General features: G+C 40.5%; 1 protein-coding gene across 1 annotated transcript; it reads right to left on the bottom strand.

Annotated features, from left to right (window-relative positions):
* Positions 1-3,031: 3,031 nt before the first annotated feature.
* GDF10 (growth differentiation factor 10) lies at positions 3,032-16,944 on the bottom strand. The gene is made up of 3 exons (XM_065639278.1): positions 16,647-16,944; positions 8,710-9,617; positions 3,032-3,287 (listed from the first exon to the last, which is right to left on the bottom strand). The coding sequence occupies exons 1-3, from the start codon at positions 16,942-16,944 to the stop codon at positions 3,096-3,098; spliced, it is 1,398 nt and encodes a 465-aa protein (XP_065495350.1). The 3' UTR covers positions 3,032-3,095.
* Positions 16,945-17,806: the final 862 nt, after the last annotated feature.

The raw sequence follows: 17,806 nt of genomic DNA on the forward strand, positions 1-17,806 counted from the left end.
CCCGATTACTTGTGTTTGTTTAAAATGTAACTTTCTAAGGGTCTTCAGAATTTATCTGAAGATATCAAAGAACTGAAGATTTCTTCAATTTTTGTAGCACTTCTCTAGAAGATTATCACTTACACTTAAAAACCTATGGTGCCTCATTTATTATTTCATCGTGCCTGGCTTCATTTCTGGACAGGAGTTCCTGTAACTTTCTGGCTGGCTGAAGGAGCCCCATAGCGCTGGCATTTTCTCTCTGTCAAAGTACTTGTACAGTGTAATCAAGTTACTTCTCAGTTTGCTTTCTGATAAAATAAACAGATTGTGCTTTTTAGTCACATGTTATAAGGCATTTCTTTAACTGTCTTTGTTTCTCTTTCACGTCTCTTTCAGAATTTGAATGTTTTTTTGAAAAAGGTGAACACTAGGGCTATATATAGTTTCCTAGTGGCAGTCTACCAGTGCCACATGCAGAAATAAAATCTCCTTTCCTGATGTGGTTCACTACTCACGGGTGCATCTTTCCAAAGCCTGCATTAGCTCTCCTTACATAGCATCACCATGGATGCTCATACTATGCTCTAAGTCCATGATACCCACCAGAATCGTTTTAAGAGTTGCGGCTTTCAAGGCTGTAGTCATCTACTCAGTAGGAGCAGCCTCAATTCCATGTGCCCAGGTACTAAGTTCTGTATCTGTCTACCTTAAAATGAATTTCGATTACATAAAGTGAAGCTAGATCAAATGAACTATATAAATAACTCTCACTGTCTTCTGTGAATGCTGTGGGCTTGTTATATACAGACTTCCAGTTCATATATAAAGATGTCAAATAGCGTCAGGCCAAGTGTCAGCTTTGCAGAAACTTTACAATGAACAGTTCCATTCAGTGGCAATTCCTTTGAAAGCTGCCATTTGAGGTTTGGCAGTGAGACATTTGTTAATTCCTGTGATACACAAATATATTAATATTGTCCAGTGGTTTCTTTTAACTATGCAGCCTTGTGCAAGTGAATTGAAATACTTCACAAAAACCCAGGTACATTCTGGCTGTTGCTGTTACCTCTGGCAATTAAACTGTGGCTGCAAAAAAAGACATTTGATTTGTTTTAGAAAAAAAGTCCTTAATGCTTTCTGGTGAATATCATCTGTTTTCCTGTTTTACCTGTCTTTAATCATCTCATATCAATGTATCCTCGATTATTTTAGGACTAGTTAGTGGAATTACCTCGACCTGCTATTTTAAGTGTTTGTCAATAGTCACTTTCTCTACAAATCAAAAGATCTGTTGGAACCAAGAATGTAAGGGTATCAGTGTCTCCCAACAGCAGCTGACTGCTTTTGTGCCATTTTGAATACAGTTTCCTTTTCTAGAGGAAGATTAGACATCCAAATACCAAAGACCCAGAAAGTAGTAGCCACTTCTAAACAAATAGTGGTTTTAGACATTGTTTGCATTAGAGAATTTACTGGTACAGCAAAACTCCAAGTGGAATACATAAACTTTACTAATAAGAGAATTGTATTGCTTGTGTAGTAAGGGTATGCCTTGAGACCTATGCTACTTACAAGTATAATTTTGTTTGGCCCGTGCTAATTAACAAAGATATGCCAACAAAACAGACATCGTTTCTATAAAGACTTCTAACGGATACACTGCCAAATATTGTGTCCCATTTTGGTGTCCATTGTTGGAAAAGAAAGTTGATGAAAGTTCTGGAAAGGGTTCAAAGAAGAGCTGTGAGAAATTGTTTTGAGGCTTAGAATAAGAAATCAAAGTACCTATTTAAATCTTAGCCAAAATGTAATTTGACCCTGCTCTATATACTAAAAATACACAGTGAAAGCATTTTGGATAATAGATAAAAGGGATCTAATAAAATAGATTACAGTAAGATCCAGTGAATTGAAGCTAAAGCTCAAAAAATTCAGACGAATTAAACCACTGCATTTGAACAAAGAGCACTAACTTTTGGAACAACTACTTGTAGTTCAGTAGAGATATTCTACCACAAGAAATCTTTAAAGCCAAATTTATGCAAGTTTTTCAAAGATATTCCCAAGCTCAAAACAGAAGTTCCATAATGCATGGTGTACAAACTACTGGGCAAGGTTCTTTGATCTGTGCTATGCAGGAGGTCAGTCTAGATGATCATAGTATTCCCCCCTGTCTTTAATCTACTGAAGTGCATTATGACAAGCTTAACATATATTTACATGTTTCCATTTAATTAACAGAACATAACAGAGTGCATTTATAGAAAGACAATTCAACTGTTTCTAGATACTACTGTACCTTTAATTTATTAGCTTTTGTTAAAAGCATGTAACAATCTAGAGGATATAAAGTATAACTTACAAAAATATAAATCTTGGTTATTTTATTTTTAGTATTTCAACATATTACTATATAGGATGTGTTACTCAGAGAATATGTTTAACAACCTGAAATTATCCAGCAAACCAAAAGTGTGGGATATTACATGTCTTTTGTAGAACAAATTATATATTAGGGAAGGTAACCAAAAATGGCTATATTAACATACTGTTTATATGAAAGCTTATGCAGTGCACTATACTTGCATCCTGAAGAAAATATACGTTTTAAGCCCTTTACTACAGCATTTTTCAGTATAAATATGCAGATTAAGAGTATGAGTGTCTTAAACAAAAAGTTTTGATTTGTGTACAAAAGTGATACCCTAAAATAAGCCTGCCTTTGCAAGTTCACTTCCCACCTTCTTGTTTAACTGAAGAGATAAAATAGTCAGAAAAATGGCATATAAAAACATATTTTAGTCCTTCAATTATGGAAAACTTTACACTTAAATTTCTTGCTAAACACCAGGTGTCTTAGCTAGGTGGGTTATGAAGATATTTATAAAAATATTGAGTTCCTGGAAGAAGAATATGAAAGACAAATTATAAAAGTAAGATGTATCTTTCCAGGTGAGCATGTGTATCCTTTTAGTCTCTCTGCATGATTTCTGTAGAGGAATTATAGGCTTGCATTCATTCATCAGAGCAAGTGGATTCATTTCCCATTCACAGCTTTCCCAGTGTAGTCAGGCAGGATGCATAGGTCTCATTAAAGATGTGTTTGCATGTACTTATCGGCAGGCGCAGGTTTCAACTGACATATTGGGATATACCTTTAAAACAACGTTTTTGTTCTCATCTAAGAACAGGACACTGAGTGAGCTCATTTTGTCAGGAACGCAGCAGGGTTCTGGGATGCCAGGAATGATCCCCACTGCTTTTACAATGCTCTGGATTGTAGCATGATTTGATGGCCGGACAATCTGGAACAGAGAAGGAAATAGTTATTGCTTCATTTATGAGCAGTCACTTTCTCAGATGGACTTGGAAAATTACGACAATAATGGGTTTTGTTTCTCAAAAAAGTGAATGTATGTGGTTGAGTCACAAGGCCATGCAGCATAGTTAGTCTCTCACGCTTCCAGGTCTCCTGCACAGGGTGTATCCAACAGATATTTTGTGTTCCTTATGCTGCCTTCATAAATACCAGAGGAGGGCACTGGTGGCACAGCCAGCAGTCAGTAGCCTGAAGAAAGAATGTCCCTGACTATACCTACTAGATGCTGGAGGCAGGCATGCAGGAGAAAAGGTCTAAGGCCAGGCACACTTATCAGTCATAAGATGACATCTTTTGTTTTCTTAACCTCTTGTCTGACTTGGAAAATTGGCTATTGTAAGCATTTCCAAAATAACTATCCCTATGTTGTTTCAGTAGTATTTCTCCTCATGTACACTAACTTGGAATTAGTTCCTTTGTTCCTGGAGTAATTACGCCCTTTTGAAATAGCAGAGGGCCCCAGGAGTACTGTCCACAGGGGGAAGCTAGTCTAGAATGGTCAACCTGGAAGAGCCTTTCTGATCATAACCTCATTACAAACAAATACTTCATACCTGTAGTTTTTATCTGCTTTCATCTGCCTTCCTCACCAGGCTTTTTCTTTCCCCCCTGGGCTAGCCTCAAAGTGGAGGAAGAAAACAAAAGGCTGGGAGGGCAGAAGAAGTATAAAGTGAGGTTTCACAGCAGCTTTACATCTATATACTGTTTAGAGTACTGAGCCACAATTTTATTTCTACTACTGATTTTTGGATGCAGTAAAAAACACAAGGAGAAGAGGAGGCAACCGGTAGGCATAACAGCAGTGAGAATAAGAAAAGAAAAGAGTAAAGTTATGTAAATAGTATACTGGTTTACTGTTTAGTAGCTAAATGTAACTTTTTTTTTCTTTTTTAAGTTTTATTCACAAGCTATGCTTGACCTGTGTAGTCTGAGCAACTTAATAGTACTAAACAGTTTTCACCGCTTCTGTTGCTTGAGGTACATACAGTCAAGCGCAGGTGATGTTTACTGGTGACAGAATGACAGAATTTATTTGTCATTGCCTCAGCATAGCATGGAATGCATGTGCTCCAGTTACCTGGGGCAATAGTATGGCATGCAACCCATCATTGAGGCTGAAGCTTCAATGACTCTTATTCAGTTGTCATGCTTGAATACTGTTCCTGCAAATGAGTACAGTAACAGTAGTAAAATTGCATTAGTCATATCAGACTTTTTGCTACAGTTTCACAAGTTTTCTTGCACAGATCTGGTATATATGGCACATGAAATCTTTCATCACTATTGGTACATATCTGTATATTGGGTGGAAAACTACATCTATGGGTCAACAAATAGGGACTCTGCATACCTTCATGTGGAAGCAGATACTTCAAGTGAGAAGAATTATTATCCCCTGTATCTTCTCTGTTTCTCAAATAATAGAGTATGGGCAAAACATGATTTTTCATTTCAACATGAGAAGCTATGTAGTATAACAAGGGACCCATTTTTTTAGGATAATTCAGTTTTGATAAATTTTCTTCAAATGTAACATATTAGCAAATATGATGCAAACTTTAATTGCTATTAAGGCTTTCAGATGTTCCTTAACTAAACTGACCTCATTTGAGCCATTACAAGGAGAATCTGCGAAATCCACCCTTGATCCTTTGAGGTTTCAAGACAGCATCCCTATAGCCAAGTCCCAACAAGTGACCAGTCCTGAAAAGTGCTTTTCTATAATTGGCATATGTTGGCATAATTAGCGATAGCTTGCTTTCTCATGCCACCCTTCATCTTTAGATATCAAAGCTGTTGACAAACAAGCAGTAGTGAATTACTCTCACAGCTGCTATGTGAAGTAGAAATGATTTTCTACTCACTTTGGCCATGTCAGCAAATGTGGACAGCAAGAGAGAGACAGAAGTAGCTTTTGTGTGTTTAAGTAAGTGCAGAGTTCAGCAATTAAAAGAATTCTAGAATCAAGTTCTTACTCTAACCTTTATAAAAAACCTCCTGAAGTGTTTCTAGCACCTTTATTATTTCATATTGTTATTCGAAACAGTCACAGATCCTACTGTGCTACTGAAACAGAATTTGTTCACCCAATGCAGTGGATAACCGTGATTGCCAGTTACTGACTTACAGGATTCCTGGATATGAACCTGCAGAATATCCTACTAGGATCTTCTCCAGCTGTGCAGTCTCTAATATTTGCAAAGAACAAATAGATGTGAGAAAAGTCTAGTGTGAGCTGCTGTCTCCAAAGACAACAGCACTAATTAGTTTTCTAATGCCTGCAAGTGTACTTACTCTGCACAAAAATGCTTATAGAGAAAAATACTTATTACGGACTATTACTTTGTAGAGAATCTGGCTGCCCAAGCCCTACATCCACAGCAGAGCCAAAGAGCACACCCATCCTACATCCAGCCAGGCTCTGAATTTTCCAGCCCCTCTGGAAACCTGGCGTGAGTGTTTAATGGCCTTGGGCTAGGCTTCACATTAGCCTTTGTACCAATGTGCTAAAGTGGAAAGCTTGAAATAATGAGTTGAATGTCCAGTAGTGATGGCACTAAGGAAGTGCTAACGTTTTAAATGCTGGCTACTAAGTTATATAGAGCCAGCCAGGTTCTGCTCTTACTGAACCTCTAGGACAATCCTAGCTCAGAAACATTTTAAACTCCAGAAAATAGAAGGGTGGTGAGGCAGCCAAAAAGCAATTAAACAGCAGGTTTGTAATACTTTAGACCCTCCCTTTCTGCCTGGCTTAAACCCCTTTTAGAGTCTGTTTTATGATGAATTTGCCACTCAAAAAAACGCTGCTCCCCTTCTTAATAAGCAATACTTCTTAGCTTCAGGAAAGTTTTGCTTTCAGGTTTGAATTAAATTCTCAAAATGAAACTCATGAACTCATACACTTACAAGGATGAAATTGTGAGAATTCTAATTGCTGTAGATCAGGGAAAGCATATGTTCCCACCTACTTCCACCACATGTAGGACTAGCATTTATTTGGCAAATGCAGCAGTGTAGCCAGCCATTATTAACCACATAAGCTAGCCTTCTCCCTCACAGTTCAGTGAATAAGAACTTGAAGAGTAAGGTATGTGAACTTGTTATGGCAAGATTTGAACCAGAGCTGATTTCTATCTAGATCAAAAATTGCAGTTATTAAAGTAGATATGCAGAGTGATGTACGGATACTTAAAAAAAAAAAATCATATAATGTGATGATTCTCAACATGACAGGTATGTAATTCTATCACCACAGCTCTGAAAGAGCACCTTGAAAATAAGTTATCTGTTGTACATCACGGCTTGACTGAGTAGACCAAGTCTTCATGAATAGCCTTAATCTGACCTTTGACTTTGGAGTACCAAGATCATATGTGTGTTTTCCTGACTTAAGGCATACATGAAAAATCGAAAGCTATTTCTCTGTCCATAATATTTAGCAATTTTTATGCTCTGTCCTGAAGTTTTGTTTAGTCATGCTGATGTCTTAGTTATCTCTGTTCATTTGGAGACAGTCATGTAAAAAAGATACAACTGTGAATCTTCCTTCCCCCACCCCCTTAAAAATACAAAGCTAACGAAAAGTAGACTGCTCCCAAATCAAACCAAAGAGTGTGTCAAACTAAAAATCCCCAAATCTATGTATCTGTAACTTAGTTTTAAATTTGCCTGGGGTTTTTTTGGCACCAAGGTGCTAGTGCAACCACATTAGTTTATCTAGAAAACAAGTATCAAAATGAGAACTAAAGTATAAGTGTTTCTAATTTACGAGGGAATCTTTATTATATAGCAAGTAATATTTCTAGATAAGACATTAAATAGGTCAGCAATACGAGCTTATTTAACTATTCCAGCTAGAAATGGATCCACTCTCATTTAGTTCTGTAAGCTTTTATGTCATGCTGCTTTGCTCACAAGAAGCCAAATGTGTCAGGTGCCCCTTCCTCCCCCCCTTTTATTTTTTTTTTTGCTTTCGTATGTATTAATGTTGCATTATACTGTGGGTCTATGGCAGAGGACCCATGCTGCCAAGCTGTGTTTTATTTTGGGTAAGTTAAATGGCAATTGTGTTGCATAATCTCTTTATACTACCAAAAAAAAAAAAAAAGTAAAGTTGTATGTGAGCCTGTGCAAGCTTTAATTTTTATCAGACCATGTATTAATTTATGCATACATGGATCAGCATCAGCCAGCTACACAAAAGCATGTGGTCAGATTTGTACACCCCACACTGATGTCTGGGTTTCCACCATTCCTGGACTCAAACTAGGCTGCATATCTACTCTTCCTGAAATTATACTACTTATTTCAACACAAACACATGTCAATTTCCCTGTACGTAATACAGGGCATATTCCTGTCTCAGAGCTTTGACATCTTCTGCTGTAAAACACTATCCATTATTTATGTGCTGAGTAACCACATGCAAAAATGGCAGTAGAATAAATAATCAGGCCAGTTGTAGGTAGAATTGCAAAATAATTAGTTTCTAAACATGCAGGTTATGCAGTGCTTCAAATCCTCTCCTCTTACTTGAAAGCCTTAAAAAATGCTGGTAATTCTTGTGCTACATAGGATTGCCAAAATTTCTACTTTTTGCTATAGAGCGAGTGGGCCAAACCAGAATTCCATTGGAGAAGGAGTTCATGTTTGCCTCTCTATTTAGCAAGTTTCACACTGGGTCTATAGGAGGAATTCAGTGCAGTAGCTTTAGGGTGTTTAAGGTGTTACAGACAGCTATTTGGCATTTCCAGTCACATAAGGTAAATAAACATTTTTGTTCCAGAAGCATTATCTTAATTTTAAGAATTTAGTAAGTTTAAAAAAGCACCAGAGATTTTGACACATAAGTATCAGCTTAACCAGCATTATTATTTTCAAAGTGACAAGCAGTTTCTTAAAGTTAGAAATACCTCATTGTCACTACTCTGTATTTTTCTCCTAAGGTATTACCAGTGCAGTTCAGAAATACTCTTCAGTACCTTGTTTTATTAGTATACAAAACTTTATACTTCTTCTACCACAACAGAGTAGTTTGACTCATTGTTTGCTATCATGTTTTAATAAGCTGCATAAGTCTTCATGTTACAGTTTCAAGATAGAAAATGAGAAATTTTAAGATAAACCTGAGACATTTATCTTATTCTTCAGATTACATTTAAAGATAACTTGCACTCTGATTAATTAGTTGATGGAAACAATATTGCTAAAATTATTTTGGCTGAACAAGGCAACAGAACACAGTGAAAAAAGTAAAAATCTAAAGGAGAATGTAACTGACAGTGTTTTGATAGGTGTAACAGTAAATCGACTGTTTGCAAGCTAATAACAATGAAAAGGCATACTACCTTGGGCATTGGAAATTCACATGCCCCTGCACAGTAGTAGGCATCAAATGATTTGGGAGATATGATCCATTCATTCCAGCCAATATCAGCAAAGTCAACTTTCATGTATCTTTTTGAACAAATCCTTGGCTCATTCCATTGTTTTCGCCTTGCTTTCTTCATTGTTTTCTCATCAAAATTTAGCACCTGAGACTTTGTAAGTGTTTCTGTATTGTCTTGCACTTTTCTCCTTCGGTCTTTGCGTGAGGCTTTAGGTTTCAAGGACTTGTAGGCATTCTCCCATATGTCATGTTTGCTGTATTTATTGTTGTTATAATCTACTTCTGGCAACTCATTGCTCTGAATAGAGCTAGAAAGGTACGTATCCCTCCTCACTCGAGTATCAGTAGAAGCATTAGGGGATAGATTTGGGTCCCCATCATTGGAAGGGAATGGGTCGTAACGCTGTAGGCTGACTGCCACACTGTTAGGTTCAGAGATTGCAAGATCATTGGCATAAACTAGTATATAAGGTAAATGACTGGCAACCTGTTCAGGGAAGCTCTGGTGTTTCTCCCCAGAATCAAGCTCAGCACAGAGAATGGGCTCTCCAGACTGTTTCGATTCTTTTATGATGTGTGAAATGTCCTTTGCATGCCAAGCCCCTCTCCTTTGCAGAAACATGGTGAAATTCCCTTTCACTAGTCTGTAGGCAGAATTCTGCTCAATGCTTTGGAAAATGAGGTTGAGCCGCAGGATCGAAGGCAGGTGAAGGAGGCGGCAAGAGGAGTTCTTGGACCGCTTACAAAACACTTCCCGGTACCGAGGGCGTTTGTCAGCATAGAAGTGAAAAGTAGCAGTAAGGATCATCTCTGAATCCTGCATGGATGTCAGATTGAAGCAGTACAAGGGCTTCTGGGCCAAGAATTCTGCAAGAAAGCAAGGAAAATATGGAGAATTATTTGAGACCAGAAATGGTAGCCAGACCCTTATTCCTGTATAAGTGGATTAACAAGTTTTGCTTTTCACTTACCCACTTCAAATCACTTAGTACAGTGAGCTTATCACTTCAGCTTAAAACTATGGTGAATAAGGGGACAATATTTAATAGCAATATTAGAGTAACACCAGGAGACTCCAACACACTGGGCATCTTTTGTATACATGAGGGAGAAATATCTTCCCAGAGGTTTCCAGTTTCAGACTGCTTTTCATTTCAGGCAAGAAAAGCTATCCTTGCTTCCATTTCATTTATAACAAAGTCAAGCTCAGAGAAGCTGTGGTAGAGCAGTACCTTACTCTATACTAGCTGAAAACCAGATTTACAGTTAATATTCAAGCTGGTCTAATCTAAAGCTGGCTGCAAAGATTCCTGAAAGATCTCTGGGTGCTAACTCTGTGGGCAATGGCATATGAAGTTCATAATCCGTAAACAGTGCACAAGAGATGTTTCACAAGGGAGCTGGAAGTAAACAGTGAAACACATTTTGAAGCCGTTACTCTTATGAACAATCCTCCTTTGCAGTCTACATCATGTAGAAGCTTTGTTTAAAGCACTGTGAAACCCATTTGGTTTCCAAGAGTTGTGTTTTGATCTGCCCAAAGTTAGTGACAGCTACTGTTGAATAGGAGCTGACTCCTAAAATTCAAACTCCATTTGATTCTTTTTAGCTAGTTGAACAATTTGTGTTGCAGTTACATCTCAACACTCCTCTCAAGGAAGGTGAGCAATTTTACACTAATAACTGTTTACACTATGTTTATTTAAACAGTAGAAACCCCTCTTAGAGTCTTAAAATGTAATCCTAGAATCAAAAGACTGTACTTTCACAGTCTATCATTGTGAAAAGTTGCCTTTTTTTTTTAAACTAGTTCAAGAGTATACGAGGAAGTGATGGCAGAACCAAAAAGTTCTGCCAAGCTCAGACTGGTACTTAGAATACATCATGGGACTACAGTGGGTAAGTTTGCATCTTTAGTTAACCCAAGTGGACAAACCATCCATCAGCCCTTCTTGACATACCTGGAAATTCTCTGGCAGCAGGGAGAAAAAAGAAACAAACACACGACAACAAAACGCAACAAACCCAACAGCCAGTCTTCCCAGAAACACTTATGTTTCTTTTGCAATGCACTCTGGATAATAAGCCACAGAAATTTTGACAACAACAGAAAGGCAGTACCATTAATTACCACCTGTCAGAATGTTCGTCCTTTTAAGCACAGTTTCATTTGAAAGATGGAAATTAATAGTGCTACTTCTCACTAAATTGGTGCTTGCTGTCTTCCAGTTCATGCTGTATAGAACCATCATTTGGACTAAACCACAGCAGGTTAGGATGTTCATTAATCCCAGGCCCACACAGACAATCTGAAAGTACAAATGTTCAGATATGCAATTTCCACCTACACCATCTATGTTTTTTTCCTGATGCAGTGAAGCAGAACAGCCTGTACTGATGCCCACATAACAGTTTCATAGGTGCCAGAAAGGCTAACAGAAACAATATTCTGTGATGACAACCTATTTGTTTCTGTCAGTGAAGGACAGGATTACTATCAGCAAACTTTTAGTCAACACTAGTCTTATGCACAGGTGCTCATACTATGAATAAACTTGAGTTTAAATTCTATTCAAGTCTTTGAAGCATAGACATTTCACAAGGCTGCCAGCCTATCCTTTAAACTGAGGAAGAGAATAATTGTAGTACCTCCTTTAGAACACCAAGCTGTTATTAATGTTTGTTTATTTCAGAAGGTGTATTTTTTTTTAAAAAAAAGGTCTATCCACTGCCTCTTCCCACCTGAGCTGTGTGCAGTTGAAGTTTTTAATATTTTTCAGTAGTAGAATGCTCCTACTACCATTAGTTCTGTAGATATCACAGAATGTTAGGGATTGGAAGGAACCTTGACAGATCAACCTAGTCCAATCCCCCTGCCGGAGCAGGAACACCCAGATGAGGTTACACAGGAAGGCGTCCAGGTGGGTTTTTAATGTCTCCAGAGAAAGAGACTCTGCAACCTCCCTGGGCAGCCTGTTCCAGTGTCTGCCACCCTCACCGAGTAGAAGTTTCTTCTCATATTTAAGTGGAAACTCCTGTGTTCCAGTTTGTACCCATTGCCCCTTGTCTTATCATCGGTTGTCACCAAAAAGAGCCTGGCTCCATCCTCGTGACACCCACCCTTTACATATTTATAAACATTAATGAGGTCACCTCTCAGTCTCCTCTTCTCCAAGCTAAAGAGACCCAGCTCCCTCAGCCTTTCCTCATAAGGGAGATGCTCCACTCCCTTAATCATCTTTGTGGCTCTGTGCTGGACTCTCTCCAGCAGTTCCCCGTCCTTCTTGAACTGAGGGGCCCAGAACTGGACACAATATTCCAGATGAGGTCTCACCAGGGCAGAGTAGAGGGGAAGGAGAACCTCTCTCGACCTACTAACCACTCCCCTTCTAATACACCCCAGGATGCCATTGGCTTTCTTGGCCACAAGGGCACAGTGCTGGCTCATGGTCATCCTGCTGTCCACCAGGACCCCCAGGTCCCTTTCCCTACACTGCTCTCTAACAGGTTGTTCCCCAACTTATACTGGAACCTGGGGTTGTTCCTGCCCAGATGTAAGATTCTACACTTGCCCTTGTTATATTTCATTAAGATTTTCCCTGCCCAACTCTCCAGCCTGTCCAGGTCTCGCTGGATGGCAGCACAGACTTCTGGCGTGTCAGCCACTCCTCCCAGCTTGGTGGTATCAGCAAACTTGCTGATAGTACGCTCAATTCCCTCATCCAAGTCATTGATGAATATATTGAATAATATTGGTCCCAGTACCGACCCTTGAGGCACTCCACTAGATACAGGCCTCCAACTGGACTCTGCCCCATTGGCCACAACTCTCTGGCTTCTTTCCTTCAGCCAGCTCACAGCCCACCACACTACTTGATCGTCCAGTCCACACTTCCTCAGTTTAGCAGCGAGGATGCTGTGGGAGACTGTGTCAAACGCTTTACTGAAATCAAGTTAGACCACATCCACTGCTTTGCCATCGTCTATCCACCTGGTTATGTCCTCATAAAAGGCTATGAGGTTGGTTAAGCATGACTTCCCCTTGGTGAAGCCATGGTGACTGCCCCTAATGACCCTCTTATCCTTGATAAGCCTTGAGATGGCGCCTGAATGGAGAAGGAAATACGGTTACTGGAGATTATTATACATAAGCAAAGAATGTTTTTGTTAAAAACCAAGGCATTTACACCCCACTGTAATATTACTCTAGTTTTAACAGTTCTGTGAAATCCCTAATAGGTGTCACTGAAATAATAAAAAGATACAAGACATTGGATTGTGGAAGGCATTTTCTATGGTGGCCTTTCTGCTATGTCTTCAGCTATTGTTTAAATATTCACCATACTACAAGCTTTGCAGGTAACAGGACTTCTCGTAATAGAAGAGAATTCACACAATCACAGGTATGACTGTGAAACATGCATTACTGGGATAAAGGTGTTTCAAACACAAGAGTCCCAGTGTTTCAGATGGGAAAGTAACTTGAAATCATAGCTCAGAGAAAGGAAATTTTAATTCATCTAAATTAATTCTGCATTCTAGAGTTAAACAAACCTGTTACAATTCTTTGTAGGACATAAGAATCAGTGAATCTGTAGCTACTGAAAAGCCAGAAACCTGGAAGTACAGGCTTTTTAGGAACTGAGAAGACTTGAGCATAGTCATATTTATCATATTACATCAGATCGCTCAGGCTTTTACCAACCTGTCAACCAAGCATTGTTACATTTTCCAGATCTACTCTGAGTTGAACTGTATACATTAAAGCTGTTAATATTTTACTGATTTTATCTACCTCTGATGACTGTAGGCGGCTTCGAGTTAGAAATACAGGCAAGATGTGTGGAGGATGCACACAAGAGATTAGTAGAGGAAAAAAAGGCAAGTGACCAAGGAAAGAAATTATTAGCCTTTAGCAGGTAATCCACATGGGAGAAGATTGCATTGCAGTAAGTAAAGATTAGCAAACAGATTTACACAGTATTTCTGATAACACATTTGTGAGAAATATGCAGAGAACTTCATTTAAAAATATTTTAAGCTGTGAAATTATGTTAAAGAAAAGCTCTAGAGGCCAGAATTACAGTTCTGTGGGAAGTCTTAATTTACTTTTCTTGCACATCTGCATTATGATATAGCCTTAATTAAATGGCTGTTACTTTCTCCTATGCACCACGTCCTTCGCTTTATTTAGCACAGAGGATGGATGATGTTTGCAGAATAAGCCTGAGCTGCAAGAGTCAATTTATGGGGAAGTTTCATGGCTTAGGTAGCAGATTTCTGCCATGAAGACAAATTTCCCACCAGTTTCAGCAACCTGGCTGAAGCTGGATAATAACTTAATATTTCGCATTTGGTCACAAACCACTTACAACTTGTCTGTGTAACTAATTTCAGTCAATTGGTGCAGTTTTCTAAAGTTACAAAGTTCCCTGAAAACTGGAAAGCACCTAAAGAAAAGAAAAAAACAAAACAAAACTTGAGAAATTAGTTTATAGACTCTCAGCTCCTTATCAGAGAAATAATGAACTCTTGTGACCACATGTAGGGTGAGCTGAGAGGAGGTGATCAGACATTTGTGAAGCACTCTTCCTGAGGTGAGTACTGCTAGAGAAACAGGAAAAAGTTGTATTTGGAACACACGCAAATAGCACATGCATATATATAGCAAGTGCCTCACACTGAATATAGAGTAATACTACATATTCAATAACACAGTCAACACCATCTGTACCCTGTAAGGGGTATGTAGGATGGCAATACAATTGTGTAGTTAAGGAGACCTCAATAATGCATATGACAAAGGGGCAAACCAAGTTTGGACTGACATTTTGTACCTCTGGAGCACTCATCTTGGCAACTCTAACTAACACTGATGTTTGAGTGTCCCCTAACAAACAGCTTTAAGCTGCAGCACAGGAAGAGAAGGTTAGAGATTTTCTGAAAGGTACCTGTTTAAAAGAGAAAAGTAGTAGGTCCATTGTTTGGGATAATGAAAAGAAAATAATTGTTATACATGCAGTCTGTTTTGTTTATCTCGATATGATCATAATTATAATCCATATTCTATAAAGAACAGATGTTCCATGTCTTGTTAGAAGTACATGCCTATTACTTCTTTCAGAAGAAAACACTAGAATTTATAGGAGGAGATAAAGAAAAACATACTGCCAGATAAGATTCTTCTCCCCTCCCTCATCTAGTGTCATTCTAGGGTTCATTTCAGACTGTTCATCATTAGGTTAATGAATTACTAAGAAATAAAATTTATTGTCATAACAGAGGAATGTTGCAGAGGAGCTTCTGCTGTCATGACGCGTTGCTGGGGAGACGTGGGATCCAGTAGAAAAAGTATGCAGATGGGACACAGGAGATAGGAGTTTTGGACATAGCTGTGCCTAATTTCCATTGCATGAAAAGACAAGTTACTTGCAAGCATCTCTGCCTTGATTTCATGATCTGACAGATGAGCAAAATAATACCAGTTTGTAATTGTTCATTACAGTCTGTGGGTAGAAAATGCTGCTATTTAAGTGTTTTAAACCAGAATCTAAACCACTTAGGTGCAAGTAACTTGTTCAGCAGATTAACTGAAAAATTAAGAAAAAGAATATAGTGCAGTCCTTGCATTCTTCCCAAATAACTCTTGTGGTCCAGGGCCTTGGTTTGCAGCCAGCATCAGCTACTCACTTCACAGAAAAATAAGAGTAATAGCAGGATGTTACAGAATAACCATCCACAGTGGAAGTTCCTTCCTAATGCCTGTCGGTGAGCAGGTGCTAGCTAATATCTAGAGGATGGCAATTTATTTCTCTCCCAAATGCCTGCAATTGCTTCCCATCCTAACTCCTTGATTTCTAGTCATTTTCTTTAACCATTTAGCTTTCCATGGGGTCTCCTCCTCCTCCTTCAATATGCTTACTTTTAAATATTACATTTGACCTAGGATAGAAATTAAGCTGGGGTGCAGTAGAGAATATGAGTTATTGTGTGATATTACAGTAACCATTCCCTAAAACACTGTATGCTGCATTGTATTCTACACATTACTTTTATATGTAGGAGAAATAGATTGAAACTCGCAAAAGCAAATTTTGAATTTGTCTATCAGATGTGCCTGTAAAAAAATGAGTATTTCTAGCAATGTAACAAAAATTATAGAAACTGATATAATTCTTATTTTAACAGCTAACATCCTATTTGTAGCCTCTAAGAGTTAACTGAAAAAGGAAGACATTATCCAGAAAAGATATTTTGGGCTTCCTTGGCCCAGGGTAACTAATTTAGAGTATTAACTACACAAGCCTTTTCTTTCTTATTTTGAAGTGAGACTGGGATTATGAAAGTGTCGTTTTAACACAGTGTATGTGTTCTTCCACCCTCATAATTAAGCCAAGTAAAAGTGGAGAGAGGGAGGTCAGACATCTGTACTCAGGTTTAGGCAGCGCAATGAGTTGAAGATCCCGAGCAGCTCTGGGCAGGCCCGTAGGCGGCACTCTTCCTAACAGGAACGTGTGAGCCTGCGAGAGGAGCCGGAGAGGACCTGCGACTGGAGCACCCGCTACTAAGCTTCATCTCTGAAAAGATCGTTCGACTCAGTGCGATGTGCACTGGGAGCAGCGCTTCTTTCGTGGTGTTTTGCACCGACAGCAAGAGGCTTTCTGAAGGGATATACCTTGTCGCAGACCCTCTCGGGGAAGGGTAGGGAGCCGGGGTAGGTGGGAAGCCGCCCGCAGAGCGGAGGCACCGTGTCCATATAGTTAGCAAGGTCCCCACAGGATTCACCCAGCGTGACACCCTCCGCAGTCACTGACAACCTCGGCGCAAACCCGTCACTTAAAGAAAGAGAGGAGCGAGGGGGCTCCGGCGGTGACCCCCGTGCACGGTCCGTCTTACCTGGCTTGGCTTTGAAGCTGCGGACCGTGTTGCCGTCGCCGGGCCGGCTGCCTTCTCGGTTGTACTTCTCGTAGAGCTTAAGCATGTGGACAGTTACCATGTCCTGAGCGATACTGCCCAGCGCAGGGGGCGGCGGGGAGCCCCCACGGGGGTCCCGACCGGGGGAGGGCGAGTCCCGGGCGGCCGGCGGCTGGACGGGGCAGGCAGACTGGCTGCCGGCGCCCTCCCCCGCAGGCGAGCGGCAGCCTCCATGGCCCAGGGCCCAGAGCAGGAGGCAGCAGGTCAGGCGGCCGGCCATCGGGGGGATGCTGCTGGACGGCAGGGCGCGGAGCGGCTCGGTGGCTGCCTGCGTTTGGGTCTCCCGGTTGGCCCTGCCGCACCGGGGCGAGGGGGCGGCGGGGCCAGAGAGGGAGGAGGGAGGGTGGGGGCGGCCCCCCCCCGCCGCTGCCGCTGATGCCGCCTCCGCAGGGCCAATCCCGGGGCCGGGGGTGAGGAGCTGCGGGTACGGGGGGAACTCGCGGGAGGGAACGCTGCATTCCTTCAACATGGGGCTTCCCCGCTCTTTAAAGCGTAGCAGGGAAAAAGATCTAAATTAATTGGTGCACAGCCACTGATTGGAGACACATGTCACCGCCACCGCTGTGGCAGCGAGCGCTGCGGCAGGACGGCACCTTGGCTGCCTGTGCCAGCGAGCGGGGGGAGCTTGAAAATAGTTTCTGAAAGATAGAAGCAAATAGATAACCAGCGGGCAGGCTGGCGGTGGGAAAAGACAGGAGAGGGAGTGGATGGCATGGACAGCATGAGAAGAGCGCGCACGGGTGCAGAAAGAAGTGGAAGGGTCTTTTCTATTTCGATCGGCAGAGCTGACAGTGCTGCCTCAGAAAGGCAACGCTGTAAATAGCGTTTGTTTCAGGGATCCCGGAGAAAAGAGAAGTCTCCTGTGGGTCCACACTCTGGAAGACCCAGTGTGAACTAGCCAAGAGTGCAACAAGGGTCACTGATAATTCCAAGCAGTAAGGGTTAAAGGGGCTGTGCATGGGTAAACTTTCGTCATTGGGCTATTTCTATGTATGATCTGAAGGAGGAGAATACTGGCGTGAATTTCTGAAGGATTTACATGGCTTAGGTCGGAGGGGTTTGATTTAAAAGTGAATGGTGCA

The sequence above is a fragment of the Caloenas nicobarica genome, chromosome 7 (genome assembly GCF_036013445.1).
Source record: "Caloenas nicobarica isolate bCalNic1 chromosome 7, bCalNic1.hap1, whole genome shotgun sequence".
Taxonomy (NCBI): domain Eukaryota; kingdom Metazoa; phylum Chordata; class Aves; order Columbiformes; family Columbidae; genus Caloenas; species Caloenas nicobarica.